This window comes from Copidosoma floridanum, unplaced genomic scaffold (assembly GCF_036245765.1).
Source record: "Copidosoma floridanum isolate Cflo_tuat_1 unplaced genomic scaffold, Cflo_Japanese_pri ptg000007l, whole genome shotgun sequence".
In the NCBI taxonomy this organism is placed as follows: domain Eukaryota; kingdom Metazoa; phylum Arthropoda; class Insecta; order Hymenoptera; family Encyrtidae; genus Copidosoma; species Copidosoma floridanum.
The window spans coordinates 11,852,147-11,875,976 of record NW_028321884.1 but is presented as its reverse complement, the minus strand read 5'-3'; the positions used below and the strand labels follow the sequence as shown (position 1 = coordinate 11,875,976).

The window sequence follows — 23,830 nt, the reverse complement described above, 5'->3', positions numbered from 1 at the left end:
CACTACTCCAAAGGACAAACGGAGAAATTTAATCTCTCCCGCCTGCAAATCGAAGTATTATCTAGTCCAACCTGGTCATGACCACACTGACTCTTTTTTGGAGAGCCTACTTATAGCCAATGTGAGAAGACTGAGAAGAAAATCAAGTGTTTGATAACAACGTGCCATTTTTGACCTGCTGTTTGTAGAAATTAAGTAGTCAAATAAATCTAAAGTCGAATTGAAAATTGCAAAACAAAACTGGAACTTTATTAAATATTGTAGGCAACTACAAATCATTTAACAAAGAAAAAAAGGATTTTTTTTTCAGCATAAACCCAAAAATGTAAGATAAATTTTATTCATTACGAAAGCTCACAATTTTTGTTATTTTTACCAATAACAAATCTGGAACTGATGCAGTATTTTAACTACTCGGTCCTTTTCGTCCCATTAAAAAAATGGTCATAGGCAGAAAAATGAAAAAATCAGTATGTACACGTTTTTGCGTGATGAATGCCACTTTTATTTGTTTTGTTGTAAATTAAATATTATCAATTTGTACATAATATTATACATATAATATAATATTCTATCAAATAGCTATAATTTTTTTTTATCATTAATCTATACTCGTCGCTAGGGAAAAATGAGCAAAAAAACGACACATGTACTTGTGACATCAATTCTTTGTAAATGTATTACAATTAAAAAAAAAAAAGAAAAGAAAACTGCTGTCAGCTACGAAGAAAAAGTTTTATAATAAACAAATATACAAAAAGAAAACAGTTTTAAGTAAAAATTCACTGAATAAAGTAGTACAAAAAACGTAAAGATGACGCGTACACGAGTCTCGATCTCTTCACGCATTTAAAAAAGTTCATCTACAAAAAACTTGGATAATTTAATTATATTATGAGACGAGAAAGCTCGTGAAACGCGTTTGCTATGACTATTATAAATTATTACAATTGCATTTACGCATTCATTTGGACTAAATTAATTCGCGCGCTTTCGCAAAGCGGAAGGAGAGCGCCCCATTTTACAATTTTTCTTTAATATGTTATCGCCACACTTTCGTTTGTACACGACACTTTTTTTTGTTCCTGTTTGTCAGCTTTTCTTTTTTTATGTTCATCATTATTATTATTCTCATTCATTCATACATCTGACGAAACGCGCAATGTAAAAAATATTTATATTCAAAAAAAGGACTCTATTATAATTTCTCTTCCGTACTTTTTGTTTTTGCACTAACAATCACAAGATTGGTTGACTCGCTTATGTGACTTGGTTTTTTTTAAACCGATCATTACAGTCCATTTACATTTAATTCATTAAATACATTTTTAATCAGTCGTGGGGTGTCCCTCCTCTTTTGTAACACGTAAAAAAAAGAGTATGTGGGTAAATATATATATATATGTATGCGTCATCTTCATCTCTATCACGATATAGTGATGGGACAGATGTAGAGTAATACAGCTGTGTCATTTGGCACAAGCCGTTATGACCAACTATATTGTTGCATGAATCTTCAATTGGCGCTCGTAGACAACGATGATGACGACGACGACGATTGTTCCGAAGAGGGAGACGGAGGAGGGGACGACGACGAGGAGGACGATGAATTGGCAGAAGGTCAGAAATTGAGGGAGCGCGGCCTCAGAGGATTGTAGCCGTGCATCGTCAGAAACTGACGGGCCGCCTGTGTCATCTCGACCTGGTCGCGTGTCCTGCCACAAGCTACCGCCGTCCATTGAACTTCCAGTTGGATCTGAAACAATTTTTGAGACAATCAAATCAGCTCCTTATTATTTTAACATGGTGTTTTTGTACGTATCGTATTTGATGTTCAGCATTGTACATGTTGTAGTTTATACAAACCTCCCTAAAATACCATCGTTTTCACAGCTCAAGGATATAAGCATTAAAATATATTTTGGGACACGGGATGTATAAAAATAACACTCACTTCATACGGTTAGCAAAGAAAAAAAATACGGCAAAACATCAGCATAACAGATTTTGCCAACCAACTGTGCGCAACGCAAAAAAAAAAAAAAAATTAAAAAAGCGGAAAATACAAGAGAGTAACACAACAGTATGGTGACGGTGTTCTTCCCAAACGGATGGTTTTTTTTTTCGTGTGATGGTAAATGTTGTTGAGTAAAAAAATGAGGTGCGTGTGTGTGCAGATCGAAGAGATGTTAAAGCTAGACGCTGCAGACACTCACCTTCGTACGTTTGGATGGCACCAGACTACTATTGTTAGTCGCGTTAGTGTAGTCGCTGGGGCAGTCGAACGTGTCGAACGATATAGCTCTCTTGGCGTTGGATTTCCGCTGTACTATGGGCGCAAAGTCGTGGGAGTTCTGGAAAGGAATAGACACACTAGCTACAGCCGGCAGTTCGCTTCCGATTGATAAATTTACAGTAATACATTGAAAATAGAAAAATAATTTGCGTTCGTTTAAAACAAAACTATTTTTTCTTTCTTTTTATTTATAGCGGCGAGTACGAAAAGAGAAATATTACGAAAACGTGACTTATTTTTTTTTTTCCTTTACCAAGTATCGATTAGAGTTACGATTATTTAGGAAAAATAATGTACAAAAAAAAAAAAATAAATACATAGAAAAGGCGTTGGTGCAGAGTAGAAAAACAATAGATAAATCTAAAGAAACACGGCGCGCTTAAAGATTACGTAGCTTTTTCTTTCTCCTTCTCTTTTTCCCATTCGCAGGTATAAGTAGTATAGTTTTTTTATTCACGTATCGTAAACACACTCGGACTCTCGCGGCGAATCATATTTTATATGATAGCATTTCATGCGATTTGAATTCTTTTTTTTTTTTCCTCATTTTTCGCATTGCGACGCGTCGGGGGACTAATAATTTGTATTGCGTGACTAGGCCTTTGTGTATTGTATTTGGTACACTTTTTTTTTTTATAATACGCGCGCGCCTCTTTTTGCTTTCGCGAGAGTCGTTGCTCGATACGACGACGATTAATCTTTGGATTGTTTGTTGTTTCGTTTTCAGGGAACAACTTTTTTTTTGGGCGTATTTTGTTCTTACTGGGCAAAGGAGGTAGAGGGAAATCGAGAAGGGAATCGTTGGGAAAAAGGTACTTTGGTACGCTAGGCCATGCCTGTTCTTTTCCTTTCTTTTTTTTTCACTTTTTCTTCATTTTCAATTATTTATACGTAGAACAGATTTTTTTTTTTTACATCATTGTGTTAGTGTGCAGACATGCTTACTTTTTTTTGTTGGTTTTTAATGAAGCTCAACTCATAAACAAATAAAAAAACACAAATGATAAAATTAAATTAAATAATATATCAATATACAAGTAACTCATACACGACAAAAATAACTTTGTATACACATTAATAATGAGGAAAAAAAAGGATCGAATGCTCAATGGACTTTTATACTCAATTGGACTCTGGGAGCATACACGATCATTAGTAAGGTCACTTTCATCATTCTTCCTTTTTTTTGTATGTGATTATTTTTTGGTAATTATATAATTGTCAAAAAAAAAAAAAAAAAAAGATTAACAACAAAACTGCACGATTTCAGTGTTCTTCATTATTATAAACAACAAAGAACAAACAAACAGGCAGTAAAAATTATTATTTCTTTAAAAAATCGTACGAACATAAAAAAGCGACAAAGAAAGCCAAATTCGGCCAAACACTCTAAATTGTAAGCTTAAACGATATCGAGAATAAATTAAGTACTTAATAAGACGGTGTCTCGGACACGACTATAAAATTTCAAGCGTCATGGTCCTTTTAATTTATATTAATCTCGATTTGATTTTTAAATAAAATAAAATAATAAGCAACCAATATCCATCCCGTTAAACAAATTTGCAACATTTCAATTAATATTTGCTTTGTTTGTTAATAATTCAATGACAGATGAAAAGCGTTAGTGAAATAATCGAGGCATTAGTATACGCTTATATGCATGATAGAGGTATCAACTTTTTGCTTTTTTTTTTTTTATTTAAAGCCAAGTCTGATATTCAAGGTACTTTAAGATTTACAAACGGAAAGTTAAAAATCTGCAGGACAAAGGGCAATTGTTTTTCGAATGCTGGAGTTGCATACAAAGGTATCATATCTCTTTTTTTTCTACGTAACGCGTACACAAGGCGCACTGCGTGGAAACCCGGACTAGGCATAATTGTGTGGGCGAACGACTAATACGAACAAACAACATCAATAAAAAAAATAATAATAATAATAAAGCAAAAAAAAAAATTTTAAAGAAAAACGAATAAAACATATATTATGCGATTTTTTTTTTTTTTTTTGAATAAGATATACAATAAACATCGATTAAAGATGAATAGATTAGTGCAAAAGAAGTGAGTAAAGAATTAGCAAGGAGGATAGCACATTGAAAAAAAGATGGAAAAATTGAAGAAAAAAAGTGCATGTGAAAGTAAGAAAAAAGAAAAAGGCCGGCTAGCATGTCTAGAGGCGATTGGTGCGGGAATAGTACCAGGATAGGGCTGGTTGTTGTTGTTGTGGTTGTTCTTGTAACTGATTCTGAGAATCAGTATGACTTTGAACACGCGGCTCTACCTTTACGGGACTCGGCCCGGTCGTTAAGAAACTGTCGTCCAATGCCATTGACGCTGGTGAAAACAGTACCGACGTATCCACACTTTTGCTCTGCAACAATAAAAAAAGTCGCACCCCCGTTATGACGTATCGACCATTATTGTTATCTACATTTGCTGTTTCAAACAAACCGGCGTTTCGATGGCGAAGCTATTCATGTCGGAGCTCTCGTGGGTCGACCATGCCTGGCAGAGGGCCTTGCGCGCCCTTTTGCCACCGGGCGCGCTGTTCTCCTTTCCCCGTCGCCGGCCCGTCCCGTAACCCGAGTCCTGAAGTAAGCTCGTCGTCGAGGCCGTCGTGGCTACTGTGTTCGCCGTACTGCTGCTGCTCGTGCCCGCGAGACTCTCTCGGTCCGTCTCTTGCTTGATGATCTCCGTGAGCGCGTCCAGCCGGCTTGGAGTCGCCGGCAACTGTTGCGTCGCTCCGCTTCTCCGTTCCAGTTCAGCCAGGGCGTTTTTGAACGGCGTCGGTGTACGCGGCGTCGTACCGTCTGAAAAATTTCATCGCGTGAGAAAGAAACGCTCGCACGGTTTCCCACGGATATCCAGAGTTCGGCAATTGAAATACCTCGTCTGAGATTGGACGGCTGGGGCGTCGTGAGGCTTCCGGGACTACCTTTCGGTGTGCTGGCTCTGGGCCAGGACGACGTGTCCGGACTGAGGCTGTTGAGAAACTGCGAGGGACTGAAGGGCAGCTGCTTTATCGGGGTCGAGGGCGTCGAGAGGCCGATCTGCGACGAGCCCGACTGGTGGTACGCGTGCAACAGGTAATCCGACTGGTTGCCGCTGTCGGGCGTGTCGGTGCGTTGCTGCTGGTGATGGTTCTCGAGGTGCTGGTGGAGCTGGTTCCGCCGTCTGCGCAAGATCGGAGGCGGACTGGACTTTTCACGATCGTGCACCTCGTCCTCCTCGAGATCCGGCATCGGCAGTAGCTGGATATCGGCCGAGCGCGACGACTGCGGATCGTTTGCCATCTCGAGTCCGAAAAACCTTGAATCGCAACGATCAAGTTAATACGACACACTTGTACGACGCTTACGTAAAATATTGATGATTGCACGCACTTTGAGAAGGGAGAGACTTGATCGATACGTCGCCTGGGCGACGACTCGAGATGATGCGGCTGACGATCGTCCAACCGCATCGCATCACCGTAGTGCCCTGAACCACGACGATCGTGCGCCTGTTGCTGCTGCTGTTGTTGCTGCTGCTGTTGTTGTTGCTGCTGCTGGTGGTGCTCCTGTTCCCAGGCACGGGCCCACTCGAGCGCCTCGAAATCACTGCTCTGGTGGGCCAAATTGACCGACACAGCGACCGATATGTTGTTGCTGTCCTCGCCAGCGCCATTCATTGTCGACGTCGACGAGACTTGCTGTTGCTGGTGATGTTGCTGCACCTGCTGCTGCTGCTTGCGCGACCGATCGTCCGTCCTCAACGTCTGTTCGCCGGTTTTTCGCCTACCTCGACCTGAAACACGCGCGCACATTCGGTTTATTTCAATCATCACGTAAAAATTTAACGAAATGTAAAAAAAAAAAAAAATAAAGAAAAAAAGATCAACGCACCCCTCGTCGTGGTTGTCCGTCCCTCCTCCGCCTCGTACTTGCGCCTCATGGTGCTGTTCCAGTGATTCTTGATGGCATTGTCGGTCCTACCAGGCAGCAGTTTGGCTATCTTGGCCCACTGATTGCCGACCCGTCTGTGGGCCTCGACGATGATCATGTCCTCGGCCTCGGTCCACGCGGTCTTCTTTATCCCCGGATTCAAATGGTTGTGCCAGCGCTCGCGGCACTGCTTGCCTATCCTACCCTTGAGGTGTCGGGCTATGAGCGTCCACTTTTTCGGGCCGTATCGCTGCACCAGCTCCACCACCTTTTCGTCCTCCTGCGAACGAGAATCGGATATATGATGTTAGAGCGCAGTTCGATAAGTTGCTCTGATAATATAACTGTGGCCCCACACTGCGTGGGTAAATGTTTATACAAGCAGGTTGGGGTTGACGGTAGTTAATTTATCGTAAAAAAAACTCTCATCTCTTGTACGTGACGTATAATGTTACATACCCTCTCTCGGAAGGAACTTTTGGACCACCAAAACGGGGCATGTGAAAAACAAGGGGAAGCCACATTATGGAAGAAAGAGGGGGGAGAGGACCGCATACCTGATGGGCGTTGATATACATATATACTATATATAGTATGTCTCTCTCTGTTGCTCGCGAAATGGGGAACTGAAAACCAGAGACGAAGGCGGCAAAAACTCACCTACATGTGAGAGGCTGAAACCTTTTCGGGGAAACGAGAGAAGGAGAGATGCGAGTGTTTTTTGTTATCCAAAGATTAACGGGACTGTCGTCGTCGCTGACACCCCTCTTGTGTGTGCATATATATGGGCATGTCCTCGTTTATATAACGTACGTGTGTTTTGGAAAGAGAGAGAGAGAGAGAATTTTTTATCAGGCAGGTATTTGAGATATAATTCGGGTTATTCTCGTTCTCCAATCGCGAGTCAATATTTGCAGACTTTTATTTCATTTTTTTTTTTTTTTTTTTTTTTTTGTCGACGAGTTTTGGCATAAGTATATTTATTTTTTAAATTCACGAGCGCATCCGAGACGATTTTTCTCGACGCGGTGTTTGTTTGAGAGTGTTTACACTAGATGGGTTGGCTGGATTTTCAATTAATTTGCTGTACACAATACTGTCCGAGTATACGCTTTAAGAACAAATTAACAAATTACACGAGTGTTTGGACTCGGGGATAATTACTTTGTGGATTTCTTTTTTCAATACATTCGAAGGAACTATTACTCATCACTATCAACGATATTGACAAAATTGTTTTTTTTTTTTTTTTTTTTTTTTTTTTTTTTTTTTTTTTTTTCTGGCAGATAAGAAGCCACATTTTGACTCTTGATTTTTCTTTCACAGATTGCAATGCATTGTTCAAATAGTAATAGAAAAAAAAAAAAAAAAAAAAAAACAATTCATCAGCATAAATAATTAATGATGCAATACACTTTAAGCAAAAAAACGTATACATCTCAAAAATATAATGCAAAAGTATCGGTGCTCAAATCTGCAAAATATCAAGGTTTACTTTACATCTGATCGGGATATAATCCTGATAGTACTATCGAAACAAAAGAACACCTTGGGAGACGAGAACCTACTTTTTCACTGGAGAAACGATATTAAATCTCGTCAACAAAAAAACAAAACCCATACCGAAACCCTATCCCTCCGATCTACAGTTGAATGTCACTGTTCGTCGGTGCCCGAATTAATTTTCCAGCCCCATTCTATACACAGTCTACTTTGGACTTTCCATTGAAAGTAACGAGTATAATAATCCAGTAAGGCGCCCCTTCGTAAATTTTCACACGACGACAACCCACTAATTTTCCTTCCTCAAACCGCGAGAGCAAAGGTGTATCTCCTTCGCGTGGAAAATCACCCATAAATCACAACAAGGGAGCAACCCCTCCCTCCTACCCTTGTGAGAAAGTGGGGAAAAACCAACCCTTAAAACACCCCACGCGTGCCCCATTCAGCCCCTCATTTTCCAAGGAGTGTCTCTATAGTCTCCTTCTCCATCAGTATACCTACGTCAACATCGATGAGCGTCCTTCTTTTGGTAACACTTTGGAGGAAGCGTAGGGGAAACACACATTTTTCCAAAGCTACCCCCGACCACTACGCGCACCTTTTTTGGCGGGAAAAACCGAGCAGCAGCGCGGGAAAACTCGTCAATCGTGCATTGGATGGACGGACACGCGCGTGAGTACCTATATATATATACACCCATGTACTTGGGCAAAGGTGGTTGAACTCAGTGATGTTGCCGCCTAATACTACAGGGGAGGTTGGAGTCGATTGAAAAATAATTATACCTGACTCTCGCTCCTGTCCGGAAAAGTTGATACGAATATGTTGCACGGAACCAAGTAATGGAAAGTAATGGAAAATTTTATGACGAAAATGATAATGTGGGTTTAACAACAACGTTATCCTTGCAAATTTACCTTTTGCGTGGACTGTTACATTAAAGATTTTCCATAATTTCGTAAAGCTGCGACAATCATTCTGAGAAAAAAAAACCCCATGTTCGTGTGTCCAAACGATCTCTCTCTTTTTTTTTCGTAAAAATTACTATAGCATTTGTAATTTTTATATACCGCGAGAGTAGAACTGTCAAATCGACTATAGCGTTTACCCCCAAAGTGTCATCGTTATCCACACCTGCACGCGCTTCTCTCTGACAATCGCCGCAGGTACACTCGATCAAATTCCCTATCCTAATCTCGGCCGCGCCATCGGTAAACGATAACACACATATTACCCCGCAGCTTTGACAACCTCTCGCTGCCCGACACAAACACGTGCCAAGCAGCGCACGCGCGTGCGTGTGAGTGTAAATGAAAACAAAAATAAACAAACAAACAAAGAGAGTATACGAACCTCCTTCGTCCAGGGCCCCTTGACGAGCTCGGGGTTGACGACCTTTGCCCATCTCTGTTGACACTGCACGTCGCTTCGGTCGCGGAAGTGCGACGCTATGACGTCCCATCGGAGGCCGTTGCCCAATTGCTCGGCGCTGCTGACCAGCTGCTTCAGCAACGCGTCCTGAGACAAACAGACATACCGATATGATTAGGTGAAATCGATTTTTTTTTTTTTTTTTTTTTTTTGCATAAATTTTATCTGGCACAGTATATTGTCTTGCTGAAAATTTTTCGTTCAATCTGAGAATCCTGCAAATCGTGATTTCGAAGGATACGAAGGATTAGGATGTTGCGTCGAAAATACAATTTTTTAAATTTCATTTGATCCATGTGGCTGATTATCGTCAAGTGTTGAGATTATCAAGAGTGATTTTTTTTTTTTTTTTTTTTCTCTACAAAAATTCAAAAAGATACAGCAGGTCAAAGTCGTCAGTTACGTCAAGTTTCATTTTCAACTTTAAAATTGGATCTGTTCCTCCATCTTTGTCAATGTACTTAGTAGATAAAAAAAAAAAAACATTGTGATCAATAACTATTAATAATTCATCCGAAGCCTGGACCAAACTACTTAAATAATTTGCTTCTACACGCAACACCCTAAAGAGCCTTTTTTTTTTTTTTATTTCCATGTACCGTTGAGTACCACCGATTGTCACAACAATTAATTAATTTATTACATTATGCATAAATAACGAAAAAAATTCACCGCGAGGGATTGATTTCGCCGCTCAATTTATACCATCTCTATTATAGCATGTAAATATACAGTAAGTACTATACATATACGAATACATCGATACTCATAAATAATTCAAGTGGCGCTTCATTAAAAAATATCCCGTATACTTTGTCGATCGCATGCAATATGATACATATTAAAAGCAACCCCCCCCCATCACCTTATGTCATTCTCACCCATTACACAATGGTGGAAAGGCAACATTCCCATCAGGATGCAAATTCATATACACGTGTACCCCGGCTCTGAAAGCTAACTTTCTCACCCCCTCAAATTAAAATATAGAGGGAGGGCCCATACGCGTATGTGCGCGTCAGTCAATCGCTTTAACTTTCAAGGGGCGCCGCTCTCGCATCTGCGCGTCCGTCAAAAAGCCCAAAAATTCCCATAGGGCAATTACTTCCGGGCCCGCGTTATAATAATACACGCGCACTGTCCGACTTCCCCCCTGTTTGGCCGCTAAACCCGATGTCCTCCCCTCGATAAGGGAAAAAGTAAAAAAAAAAAAACAACAAGAAAAAGAAAGGGAGGAGAGGGGATGACGAAGCAGCAAAGAGGGACCCGGTAAAATAGTATCACGTCGCGAGGACCGTCGGTGTCAAGGATGACCGGAACCTTTTTTCCTTTTTTCTTTTTGCATGCGTATACACTTGTAATGCACGTCATGTGTGTATATATACATATACATATACGCGACGTACGAAAAAAAAAAAAAAAAAGCAAAGATATTCATACACAGGACGCTCATCCAAGAAGGTCCATCGGGAGGAAAAAAAAAAAAAAAAAAAAAGAAAGAAGGAGGAGACACGTGTGTGATCGTCCTTAGCGCCCATTTCCCATGGGGAAACCTTACAATGCTGGCCGCCCCTTCGTCTTCCCCGTTTGTACATACTTACCGTGGCCGGCAGCCCTTCTTGCTCGCGATATGCTCGCGTCGTATATACATACACACGAGGATAGGCTCTCTTCCTTTCCTTCTACGTTCCCCTTTCGCTCACCCTTTTTATCTGCCCGTGTGTATGGGCACGTAGTTTATTATTATACATACACGTGATTCGCTAGCCGCTTTTTTTTTTTTTTTTTTTATTCCGCACATACACGTCTGTATAGCCGGTCTCTCGATGGTACTATTTTTTTATCATACAGTTTAATTATATATTCGCACGTCTGATTTTCGAATCAAATCCGTGAAATGAAATTGTTACTTTGGCACCTATTTTTTGCTCCGTTAAAAAAACATTACCTAATTATTCTCCGCGACACCTGTTGAAATATCACCTTACGAAACTTATACAAACAACTTTACGAGTTTGATTTCCGAGAGAAAAACAGCTCAGCAGATCCATTGAAATTCAAGAGCCTCACTGTACGAGCATTGAAATTAAAAAATGCAAAAAACCTTGCACCCAAGGCTGAATTTTGCAAAAAAAAAAAAAAAACACCAACCTCCTCTTTGGTCCAGCGGCCCTTGTTGATGTGTTTGCCCTGCCCAGTCGTTCCACCGCCAGGATTGACCTGCTGGTGGTGCTGTTGCGTGCTGGTGGCGCTGCTGCTATTGCTCGTCGTCCTCTGATTGAGGACCGAAGGTAGGGTCGCGTACTCGCCCTCCGACTCGTCCACGCTGTCCGAGTCGTAGCCCGACCTCGACCTGTAATCAGAGATTTTTGATTCGTGTTACTATTGGTTTTTTTCACTTTTTTTTTTTTTTTTTTTAATTCAACAAGGATATTTTGATCAAGAATATTATAAATAATTTTCATTACAAGTATATGATGTTTGAAAATGTGTTAAATTTGTATCGTATTTAAGTTATTCATGATAGATAATGAGACTACAGTCTTGGAATTTAAGACCAACACCGAGAGCAAGGATTGTTTGATCGAAAATAAAATCATCCCCTCAATGTATATTGTACGTGTACAGTCTGTTTATTGTTACACAATTATTTTTACAATCATGCCTCGCCGTATAAAATAATACACTTTGCAAGTACAACATGTAATTGTAATTAAAAGTTACGGATCGACAATTACCATTCCAAGATGTTACGAGCAACTGTGGTAAATTTTGTGAGACAAAAATCAAGATCCTAAGGTATACGAAACCAGCGAAGCCGATGCATTTGAGGAGTTCTCGCAAGCCCCATCACACTAACTTGTATATGGCCAAAACCCCGAACGTCGCATCATATACACCTTTTGCAGGAAAAGAAAAAAGGAGGAGGAAACGTCAATTGAGATAAGCAAGAAACGATAGCGAGCCGTCCACGACGATCAACACCCAAAAGCTTCCGGAAGGTGTCGGCGCTCTTCCTCCGCTCTCCAAGTAAGTATATACTTACATAGTTAGCCGTGTAACATCTCACCCACCACCTACACACACGGTAAGACTCAGCGAAGCGTAAATCCTAAGAGTCCAGTCCCGAGGAGGAAGAGGACACTTTGTCCAACGGCCAAGCGGAAGGGGTTGAAATCAACGCGTACATATCACGGGCCGATGGCTACACGTAATACATCACCCGACGACGTCCCCGAGGAACAGAGCGAGTCTCAAAGGAGGAGAAATCGCCAGAACGACGGAAAGGGGAGAGGCTGACGCCTGCGGACTACTTTCTTCTTAGCCGGTAACCGCATCCGGTATATGTATGTATAGGCACACCGGAGGAAGAAGGCCCTAATTGATTTCCGCCATCACTTGGCCAAAAGTATACAATACCTACTTGATGGCTACTGTCGAGGGAAGAATAAACAAAAAAAAACCAAAGCTCCAAAAAATACGTTTCGTCGCCGGGACGGTTGGATAATGCGCGACTCGCTCTCTCTACAATAACGATATATACTCACGTATACTTGTATATATGAGCCGCGGATAAGAAGCCGATACTGTATTACGCTAAAGAGTTCAAGTTCGAGGAGAGGCGACAATGTGTGTGTGTGTGTGTAACCTACTGAAGCGCAGATAAGGAAATTTTAACCGATGACACTCGAGACTCGCTTGTCACCCCAAAGAGAGCGAGAGAGACGAGAATAGCGTCAGGAATCTGTCTACCGGGAAACTGACTGCGAAATCTCTCGGCTTTCTTCCTCCGAATAATTAATCGTCCCGGAGAGAGAAGAAAAACAATACCAGCCAACCAAGCAAGTAACCCTATGCCTTTCCGCGAAAAAAAAAAGGAATCCCTTGTTGCAACGGTGCAACATCCATATATATATACCTGCAGTACGTAAGAGCAAACGCAGAATTAAATGACGCAAGAGGAAGGAAAGGGAGAGAGAAAACCGCTATACATCAAACGGACCGTTGGCTACTTACGACCATATTTTAATGGTACGTATACCCAACTTACTTATATACATGTGTATATACATATGTAACAGAACAAAGGTATATACGTACAAGTGTTATTATAATGTTATGTACGTGACGCGTGCGTGAGTGCTTCCTCCCTCGCGTGCGTTACACACACCCACTATGAGGCTCCCTCCTTTGGAGGAAAAAAAAAAAAAATGAGGGGGAAACAAAGCTGAGACAGCGAGAAAGAGGGTGAGGCGCAATAACGGTCGATTTGCCGCTATCGCGATCACGTGTGGTATGTATATCTTTTGACGCTGGGAATGTTAATTGGAAATTCCTTCTTTTTCTTTGCCGTGTGCGTCTCTAGCGCGATTTTTTTACGATAATCGAGCTGTGGGGAGATTTATGTGGTATGTATACAATTGCCTTTTTAACACTTTCCGTTTTGCATGCGACTCTTGGCGGACAAAAATGAAGTACGTATATCGTCCTAATTGACTGTGTTGCTTTTTTTTGCTTTTTTGCAAAATCATTCTCCTGAATTTTTGATTAATTTCGCACGTACCGCTACAGTGGAGGGCCCCTTTTTTGCCAAAAATAAAAATGAAAAATTCATCAAACGACAAAAGAAGGAGAAGAAACAAAAAATAGTCGTCCGACGTTTTCCTCTCGCGCAAACGGCAGCTGCAAGTTTGACTAAAATCTCAATTAAAAAAGGGGGCACGAGTTGTTTGTCAAAATTTGTGCGAGAGCCCGCGTCCACCAATTTCACGCGCTGATGTCCCACCTTCGTTACAATCGTTACATTTTTTCTATACAGTACAGATGACAGACTAACTAACATCAACATAGTCCCCGAGCACCATAGGGGATGAAAACATAAAAAAATGAAAATAAAAAAGTAACAGTATATAAAATACACACAAATAAACAGAGGCACCGCGAGCGAATGATAAGGACATTCGACAACACATCTGTGAAAACCAGCGCATATGCTCCCAGGAGGAAAGTGTATATAAGGTATACGTACATGCTTGGTCGTGTCGTTCGTGCCTCCCCCAAAAACGCTGCCCCTTCGTTTCCAGTTCCTTCCCCCCTATATAATATTATATGGTAAAGGGAGCTCTCTCTCTCTCTCTCTCTTTCTCTCTGCAGCTGCTGTCCGAGTATATATATATACTGCGTGATGTTTGTACTCCGACTTTTGGGCTCTGGCATCAGGTATATATACGTGTATATACCACAACCCGACTACTGATTGATCTATCCGTGCGCGGGGAGGGAGACGCGGCAGCAGTTTCGGGGTGGCATATACTCGTGGGGAGGGGTGTGCTTGTCCGTGTCGTGTATACCTTTTGCCTCGTTCTCGCGTGCTTTCGTTGGAAAATTGCTCTGTGTTTTAATTTCTTCTTCTTTTTCCCCCCCCCCCCCAATTGGCGCACTTTACAGTGCGTGGCTTATGAAAATTGAACAAGTCTGGAATGAAAACATAAATCGAGCCGTGCTTTTCCCTTTGGGTGTACATGTTGTACACTATAGACAATACAGTGGGCTCTCCCTTTCTCTCGATACCATTACTAGCGCAACGAGACAACTACTGCGTATCCCCCCAACATACAACAAAATATACAATATGCGCCCTTCTCTCTGTCACAGATGCTTTTACTTTCGAGGTGCCGTAAGTGTAGGTACATAGTAAACGGACTTTGAGCATTAAAACATACAACAGCAATAAATGCAAATCATGATTTATCGTAGCAACAATATGACTGTTCATAACAAATATTATGCCAGACGAAATTGTTAATTTTAATATGCCATGTATAGATGAGCAGAAGGAAATTCCTAAGAGATAATTAATTTTTCACACGCGCACATTGGACAAAATATACTTAATTGTATTCCGTCAAGGTGAAAACAGAGAGTCATCCCTCGCGTACAATCAAACGTATATAATATATATATATATATGCGCTTCACGAAGCTAAAAGAGTCCAGATGCGCCAGACGGTGTACAATACCTCCAAAAGCTTCGTCATACACGTATACATAATATAATATACATATACATATACCAATCGGACACGCTATACATCATATACATCATCGTGTATGCATATATACAAAAACGGGGACGGACAAGACCGACCCTCGGTTGTAGACACACGAGTAAAGGATCGCCCGGTGGTGGGTCCTACACTACCCTACCCCCACCGCCCCTGGACGAGCTTTCGCGTCACGTGTTTTTGTGGAGAAAGGTACGGAACATCACAATAATGGGATTACACAGAATTTTCAGGCAAAGGAACATGCGGGTCCTGGTGTGGGGTGTGTTCAGCGTTATTACATTGTACGATGGCTCTCCCCGAGTGTATCGAACTTCGTTTCGGCAAAGCTGCACCTTCGAAGCTCATCTCACATCGAGGCACACGCACACATGGGGCCAAAGGAAGCTGCACCTTTTGGGTGCAACGAATCCTTGCGAGCGAGAGGGGGTGAAAACTGCACCGGACCCTGTGCGAGACGCGCGATTAAAAGGTTCCTGACCCGGTTGGATCCATATAATACGTGTATGGTCGTTGCACCACTTTTGCCCCTCCCCCCTGACCCTGCATCCACTTCGACGTATGTGATGCAAATTCATGCAAATTCGCCAACCAGTGCATTCGAGGCCGAAGAAGAAGAACTCGATTTGCGCTTCTGGATCACTTGGTCTGTCGACGGTCGTTGCAATGAAAGAATTCAAGTGCACACGCGTGAGTTACGCGTTGGGTTGAAAGGCAAAGTTGCACGTTGTTTGAAAGAGCGAGAAGTACAACAAAAAAAGACTGCACAAGTATATTTATGCGTATACACGATTGTTGGTCGAGGTTTGCAAGTCCGTATTCAATGGTCTTTCTACATTGTATGGTTACTTTGGCGAGATTAGCGATAAGCGTCTCCACACGCATATCTGCAAAAACCCCCATGCCCCCACCCCGCAGAAAATTATTATTTATGATATTAATTTCGCAGACACTTGCACTGTACTCAACCTTTATTTTAATACATTTAAATGTAGATTGGGGGTATTTATGTATCGAAAAAGGTTACACGGTGATATTTTATGTATAAGCTCGAGGACGAGGAGTAAACTATACTTTTATGCTTATCGTATCATTGTTTGGTAAAATACATTGCGATTCGTGATCAGTACATTTTTTGACTGAATTGCAGTGTATAATTTCGGTGAGTGGAAGAACGAAATCTTATAACAATATTGAATATGTGACTGTGTATGATAATGTACCAAAGGGAGATCACATAATTATAACTTTACTATACAACTGCACAAGCAGCATCGCGCTCTATCTGCTAGCAATACATGAGACACCCTTTTTTTTCTTTTTTCTATACAAGATATAATACGAATATATATCTATGGAGGCTTCGAACCCGAAGATTGGAAAAATATTCGCACGCGCACGCCTCTTCGATCGTCTCCAAAGGCCCGTGTGATTTTTTCTTCACCCAGTATATATACCTGCACGTAATTCGACATCAAAGGAATCGATATTACAATACGAGGATTCGTATACATGGAATATATATATATATATGTATCGTGATGTACGTGTGTGTGAACGTGCAACCTTCTTCCTATTATATACCCAAGTAATGTGTGCCGGATTATCGAGTCGTGCGAGTAGTATAATTATATATGTACCTACTCCAGCAGATGCGCATATTATAATTTACTGTATAAACCGTGCACCAACAAAAAAAGTCAATCTAGACAGCGACGACGATGCGATAATGAAATTGACGCCTGAACGTGATTTCTTACATTTAATGAGAGTTATCTTATTAAAAATAAATTAGATGCGCGCATATATCTGCCTATATATATATATACGAAAGGGGATGAATTTGCTCTCGATCGATTCTCAGTGCAACGTTTGACGCGGACTTGATTGCATTGCATGATAATGAAGGTACATCTTCATTTTTTCTTTTACCATATTATATACACCGTCCAAATAAGCAGGTGAGAAAGAAAAAATGGTCCAAGCGATTGATGTTAAATCAATATCCGATGGGAAACCAAAATCTCCTCGACTCCCGTCACTGAGAAAAAGAAGAAAAAGTCCCAAGCATCGTAAATTCGAGACACGCTTTTGGCTCCTTGTTTGCTCCTCCTTCGACTCCCCTTTGGCATAATCTTATCGCAATTAGCGATACGCCGACGAAGGTAAGTTGCGAAGGAAAAAAGACACGCGTTTTTTCCTTTTTTTTTCTTCTTTACTCTCGAAAGCACGCGAGTGAAAACGAGGAGAAAAAACAAGTTCGGCGCGTCTGACGGACACCGGTGGAAATGAAAGGAGGCGATAATGAATTCGACGCGGCTCGTCTGTACACATATTATACCGTATTATACCGGCTGTAAATAAACCACGTGTGTTGAATGTATCGTGGGAGAGTCAAGACACCACTGTACGCGGCAAATTTCGTTTTATTTTCAAGGATAGCGCCAGCCAGAGTATGTTTGTGTGTGGGGGGTCGTAAAAAAAAGCAGTGACAATTAAATGATGAATATAATAATATACGCCCTGTTGATTGATCGATCGATTGATCAAATATATAATTATATGTACGCTATTGCATTTTCTTATTATACTTTATCTATTTGACGGTAAATTTTTGTGCTCCCCACACTACCATACTCTGTGTGTACATATCGTAAGCAGCGTCTTATCGCTTCGTAAACTTAGTTTGGGTTAAGTGGATGAGGTGGTGGAGGAGCGATAAATCGTATTATTACATGTATAGACATCGGCACAGCGAGGCTCCGATGGATTGTTGTTGCTGCTCTTTTCCTTATCACGTTTCTCACGAGTAAGTCTATACGTAATATCTATACGGTGCATCATACGCATGGACGCGCGTCTAAGCATCCGCGTCGAGTTTTTTTTTTTTTTTTTCTTCTTTTTATGTCGATGTACGAGGCGTGCGTAATATCAAGTATTAATGGGAATATCGTATGGATAAAAAAAAAAAAGATTTTGGGATCGATTTGTGGTTTCCCTTCAATTTTATTTCGGGTGTCATATTTGACTATGTTGTACTCTTAAAAAAAATGTCATTTTTTTTCTAAATCCTTTTCCCCGTTAACCAGTACCTCCGTACGCCATTAGTACAAAAAGTGTTGCTCAACACTATGGTCCTCGAAAAGAAGAAAATACTAGGAGATCTAGAGGATGAGAAGTCCTGAATGAGCTCAGGTTTCTTTCTTTCGGAAGAGGAAGAGGCGATGTCTACCTGTGAGAAATGTTAAAAGGGCCAAAGTGCGCTTTCAGTTGCGAGAAAACGTGCCAAAACGAAAGAAGAATCCTCTTCCCTTATATATGTTTATTTTCGAGTGAAAATAATGAGACGTGAAATTTAATGTTTTTTATTCGAGTTTTATCTATGGATAAGAGATGTTTTTTTTTTTTTTTTTTTTATTTATTCAGCGTTGACATGTTACAACGAACATATATAATTAAGCGTATCGGTGCTTGTGTCTTTCGTCGATACGGAGAAGAAAAAAAAAGCTTCACACGAGACCGATCGGAATTACATTAATTAAAAATACGATATTTATGCGCATAAATATATCAAAGACAGTGACACCGCATGGGATGTAATGTTAATTTCGTCGAGGAAATAAATTACGGGGATAATCGATTTGAAACGCTCCGTGGATGGATGATGGGACAGGAGACACAGACGCGGCCAAAGTGTATACTTGTTAAAGTGACGAGTGCATTCGAAGAGGCACCTTTTTGTATCTTATCTATACTTACACCGCACACAGAGACTTTTAGCGATAATTTTCACTGGCTAGAGTAATTACTCCGTACAGTTGGTACAGTGATTTTCACTGTCCACACACTGAGAAAAAAAAACTATAAAAATTAAAGTACTCGCATATTATTTATAATAAAAATTGTTCACTGCCCTGGAGTAACTGATGACGCTGCAGAGACTATAAAAAGGACATCTCTGCATAATATATGTTCAGGGATATATCGTTGCGCCAAATTTTTCTTTCATTTTCTACGCCCCCGAAACTCATCCCGTAAATAAATAACCCAGCTCTTCAAGAAAAAAAAAAAAAAGAAAAAGAAAAAAGAGACACTCATACACTGCAAGCCGCAGATGCACCCCGAAAATAATTTTTAAAAAAAAGGACGAGGGAAGGGAGGGTAGTAATAAACGTCACCCCTGAAACATCGAACCACACGCGGGGCCAAAAAAAAAAGGACAACGCAACGCCTTCGCTCGTCCTCCCTTTCTTCCTTTACACACGAGAAAGGAACACATATATACGCGCTCTCAATCATTGGGTCAATAAACCAGACGAAGAAAAGCTGGACAAGTCTGACGTCCGTCGCGCGCGTGGGTGCTTGGCTGTACATCAAAATCCTTGGACGTACGTCCGCGCGCAAATGGCACTCTCTCATGTAGGCACGCGTCCGAGAAATAGAAAGCGTATAGATTCGTAAAAGTCACCGGGAAAACACGGGCCGGGAAAATCATATGGCTCGGCAAACGGGAACCATATATTGTTATATATATATACAGTACCTATAGGTCACAAAAATGTGCCTCACAATAGAGAAAAGGCAGGTGCCTCTCTTTCTTTTTCCCTCCACAGTATATACATATACGTATGGTATAGGTATATATCTCTCGAGAGGGAAATAACAGCAAACAGCTGTGCAGAGGTGCGGCTCCTTTTCCTCCGTCTTCGGGGCGCGCGAGTGACTCCTTCCCTCCTCTGGGACCGTATGTATATATAAATGTCTCGATAAATGTATATGTGTACGTCACCGGGACATTTTTACAAGAGGTGCGTCTACTTCCTTCCTTGTGGCATACATATATGCCTACACCCCTGAGTTGTACCGATGACGATTCCTCCTCGGCAGCTGTCGGGGGGAGAGACACAGACCCTTATACGCTTTATACCCTTACGACGTATAGACGAACATCTCGTACAGCTCAAAGACCCGAAATGAGAGAGAGAGCCGCGACGAAAAGCACGTGCCCCGCAAGAGAGAGTCTGTGAGTTCAGGTGATGGTGAGCGCGCGCGCGCGTGTGCGTGATATTTTTTTGAAGGTGCCGGCCAAGGAGAGAGACGAGGGGAAGGAGTTTTAAATCCCGGCTGGCCGGGAGTCCTCTATACATATACACATACGTATACCAGATCGAAAAAGGGACCGTATACCTGTGTATTACAGTGTACTCCTCTAGCTTTCCCGCCAAATTTTCTTTTACCTCGATCTTGCGAGATGATGGAGAAATTCTCTCCTCTACGTCCATTTCTGAAGGAAAAAAAAAAAAAATAGAGAGAATTTTTTTTATTCTGTTTGAACGACGACTCGACATTCCCGGGAATACACTCGAAAAACACGGTTTCGCGCGTAAGAGTGTATACATATAGTTGCGCAAGGCCGCGAGAGAGCGCGTTTTGTTTGACAAACCAAATATAGAAATCCCATTTTTTTTTTTTTTTTTTCCCTACTCGTCTAATGGCTCGTCTCTCACTGGACTGTCCATCTTCTCTCGCCCGTATATATGTGCCTCATTATCCTTTCGAAACAAAAAAAAAGGACTCTTTGACGGCAAACAAGACGAGAACGTGCGACTTTTCGCCAACACCGCAATGCGTATGTGTACACCAGGGAAGACGGACCGTGGACTTGCAGCATCGCTCGAAAAGAGAGTCTTGAGGTATTTTCGTTTTGCATCTCGACCGCAAGTTTATGGCACATGTTTCGCTCATCGAAAACTACATGGCACGTGGAAAAATGTCCAAGCCACGCGTGCGTCTCTTCGAGAACAAAAACACAGACGAGCGTCAATGATGTACAAAAAAAAAAAAAAAAATTAAAGAAAAAAAAGGGGGGCAGCGTTTCCCTGTAACTGTGTCCCGTCGACGACGGCTGTAACAATAATAAAAAGGAAAAAAAACACTAAAAAATCAACCAACACCACGCGTACTTGTATTCCGACGCATATGGGGTACGAGGCACGTACATACTACAGCGTACCCCTCCGTACGTACGTATTTATATATACATGTGTACACCCATTTACCGTACCTCGTATCGATCCCTGACCAAAGTGTGCTGCGTTGAAAAACCCACCATCTGCGCACTCTTACGCGCGCCCCTTCCTTTTTTTTTTTTTTTTTTTCTTTTTTACCCCCCGACTTGGTAATTTTCGGGCTGAGTATCGATCACCACCGGATTTTGTGTACGTATACCCATTTTCACGCGATAGTGGAAAAAGAAGGATACGCGTTGCCGTTTGGACGGGCAAAATTTATTCGACACTGTATATACCCTGTGGGGGTTGTTGAGTTGGTTTATGAATCATAAAACACAACGTTGGTCATGCATAGATTTTTTTACTTTTACCTGATGTGTGAATCCTATACGTAACTTGGTCGATATTTCATTGTTCGCATCGTTGTCTAGAATATTTTTCCATAAATTTTTTGTTAGATTTATGCGAGGACTTATTACGGGGAAAGATGATTATCAACATTAGGGCAGTGGTAACGAAAAGGCACTCCAAATTAATTATTACATTGTATACACGAACGCACCCCGAAGGAAGCTAAAATGTATTCTTATGATAAGTCTTTCGCTTCCGTCTCGGTACAGTTGTCTCTACTGTTTACGTGAAAGTTTAGATAACCAGAGCCGGCTAGTAGCTAATTTTCCAGCCGTTAAAATTGTTATTTATTCACTTGTTTGACGATAAGAAATCGTGTAAAGTAAGGAACCCCAAATCTATACCACAAAAGTATTCCTAATAAAGGGTTATTAACTACACGAGATCACAATATTTTCTCTGTATCACATTCAATGCATAAATAATTCGTCAAGACACAAAGTTCCATCGAAATTCAATAATCAAATTTTCCACCAACAGTATAAATGCCCAAAGAGTAAAATAATCCATGCATGGACGTGTACACGGTACACCCAACGACCCACTCCTTGCAATGGGCGCTGCGTGTCTTTGACAATAAATTAGGATATCTTCCGAGACCAACCCTCGGAACTATTTTTACATACACCTACCGGGAGAGTCACGGATGTAAAGAGGAAAACTCGAGGACGAATTCCGAGAAAAGCGCAGCGCTTCCTTCCACACGACTGTATACCACCCCTGTACGTGTTTATTAAAATGTTCCACTTGGCTTCCTCTTTCGGAAAAAAAGCACGGAAGCACTGCACTTACATATACATATACATTTTTCCCTCCCCTGACGACGACTCGTTTACCGAACCAGCGGCAGCCCCCAACTCGACTCCCCTTGTCTTGTTTTTCTCTCTCCTTTTACTTCGAGACTCTCGGTCGTCTGTTTCCATGCTTGTTCGTCACGCCACACGCTAAGTACGCGGCAAACGGGTAAATGAGGTGTGTTTTTACCCAAATTCGACTCGTTCACCGAGGTGTGTTTAAAACATCGCTACTCATCGATTGGACAAAGCGGACAAAGCCTATATACAAGCTATCGTCAATAACACCATACTTTCGGAAGTGCCATGAGCTTTGGAAGCTTTTCCGCAGCAGCAACGCCCATATACCTCGGTAGGTCTACTCCATACATAAGTGTATATGTATACCTGTTACGGACAGGTGCGAGCGAGCGGTGTCTTTGGGATCCGCGCACATACCGGAAACGCTTCTCGCGCATTAAAATCCTCGGGTCATTATGACGGACGACTCCCATCTCTTTTACAGCGCCTATAATACAATACGTGTTCCAATTACACCACTTGCACCCTCCGTGTAAACTATACGCACGGGCTACCGAGTGCACGTATAGGTACTTTTTTTTCTTCTTCTTACTGCTCTATACAGCGGCAACAACGATAATAAATTCCGGCGCCTTTGTTCGCTGCCTCTGCATGGAATGCTTCCCACCTTGGACAACGCACGTGTACACGTAATGCCAAGTACTTGTATACTGCGTCGGGGTATATTAGTAGGAGCTTGTAACGTGACAGGAATCTTGACGCGTCTCGAGGATTGTTTTACAATTGCCAGGGAGGATTATATTTTTGTCCATCGTCGTTTATCTGCCTCACACGTCTGGCAAATCGGTATTTACCTTGAAAAATACTTTATCAAATTTTAAGAGATACATGGCATTTACACAACGAGAGAACACTTCATTTTTACAATTTTCTGTGTACACACTACTTTCGTTCACTCCCGAAGAAAAACAAAAAAAAAGGTACGTTAGCTTCTACCTCTTTTTTTTTTTTTTTTTTTTTTTTTTTTTTTTTTACTTGCATGTTATTGTACATGTGAGTAGCCAGTGGTGTGCAGAAATTCGACCAACGAGAACAATTGCGAATTGATTCCTTTGTTTCCTTTTTTTTTATACTCAAGTACACACTGGACGTACAATTATACGAAACACATACAGTAGTAGCCCAATGATCATTTCGGTGGGTAAATATGGCGAAGGGGTGCCAAAGTGCTCTCTGATCTGACTCTAATGCGTATCACACGAATGGCTGTCCACGTGAGATTTCGAAGCGAATGATGATAATCATCGATGCTCCTACGGATCAAAGAGTCTTTGTTTTTTCATGGTAGGCGACAAACATTCATAAACATC

The 23,830-nt window shown here is 41.3% G+C and overlaps 1 protein-coding gene across 1 annotated transcript in view; it reads right to left on the bottom strand.

Annotated features, from left to right (window-relative positions):
• Positions 1–492: 492 nt before the first annotated feature.
• Myb (proto-oncogene like protein Myb) overlaps positions 493–23,830 on the bottom strand; it is a 35,447-nt gene continuing 12,109 nt past the window's right edge. The window contains exons 2-10 of the mRNA XM_089588562.1: positions 11,310–11,511; positions 9,081–9,245; positions 6,186–6,504; positions 5,685–6,087; positions 5,192–5,610; positions 4,753–5,123; positions 4,578–4,672; positions 2,217–2,373; positions 493–1,756 (exon numbers count right to left, since the gene is read on the bottom strand). Coding sequence (XP_089444688.1) covers positions 1,622–1,756; positions 2,217–2,373; positions 4,578–4,672; positions 4,753–5,123; positions 5,192–5,610; positions 5,685–6,087; positions 6,186–6,504; positions 9,081–9,245; positions 11,310–11,511 — 2,266 coding nt within the window. The 3' untranslated portion in view covers positions 493–1,621. The remainder of the gene's footprint in view (positions 1,757–2,216; positions 2,374–4,577; positions 4,673–4,752; positions 5,124–5,191; positions 5,611–5,684; positions 6,088–6,185; positions 6,505–9,080; positions 9,246–11,309; positions 11,512–23,830) is intronic.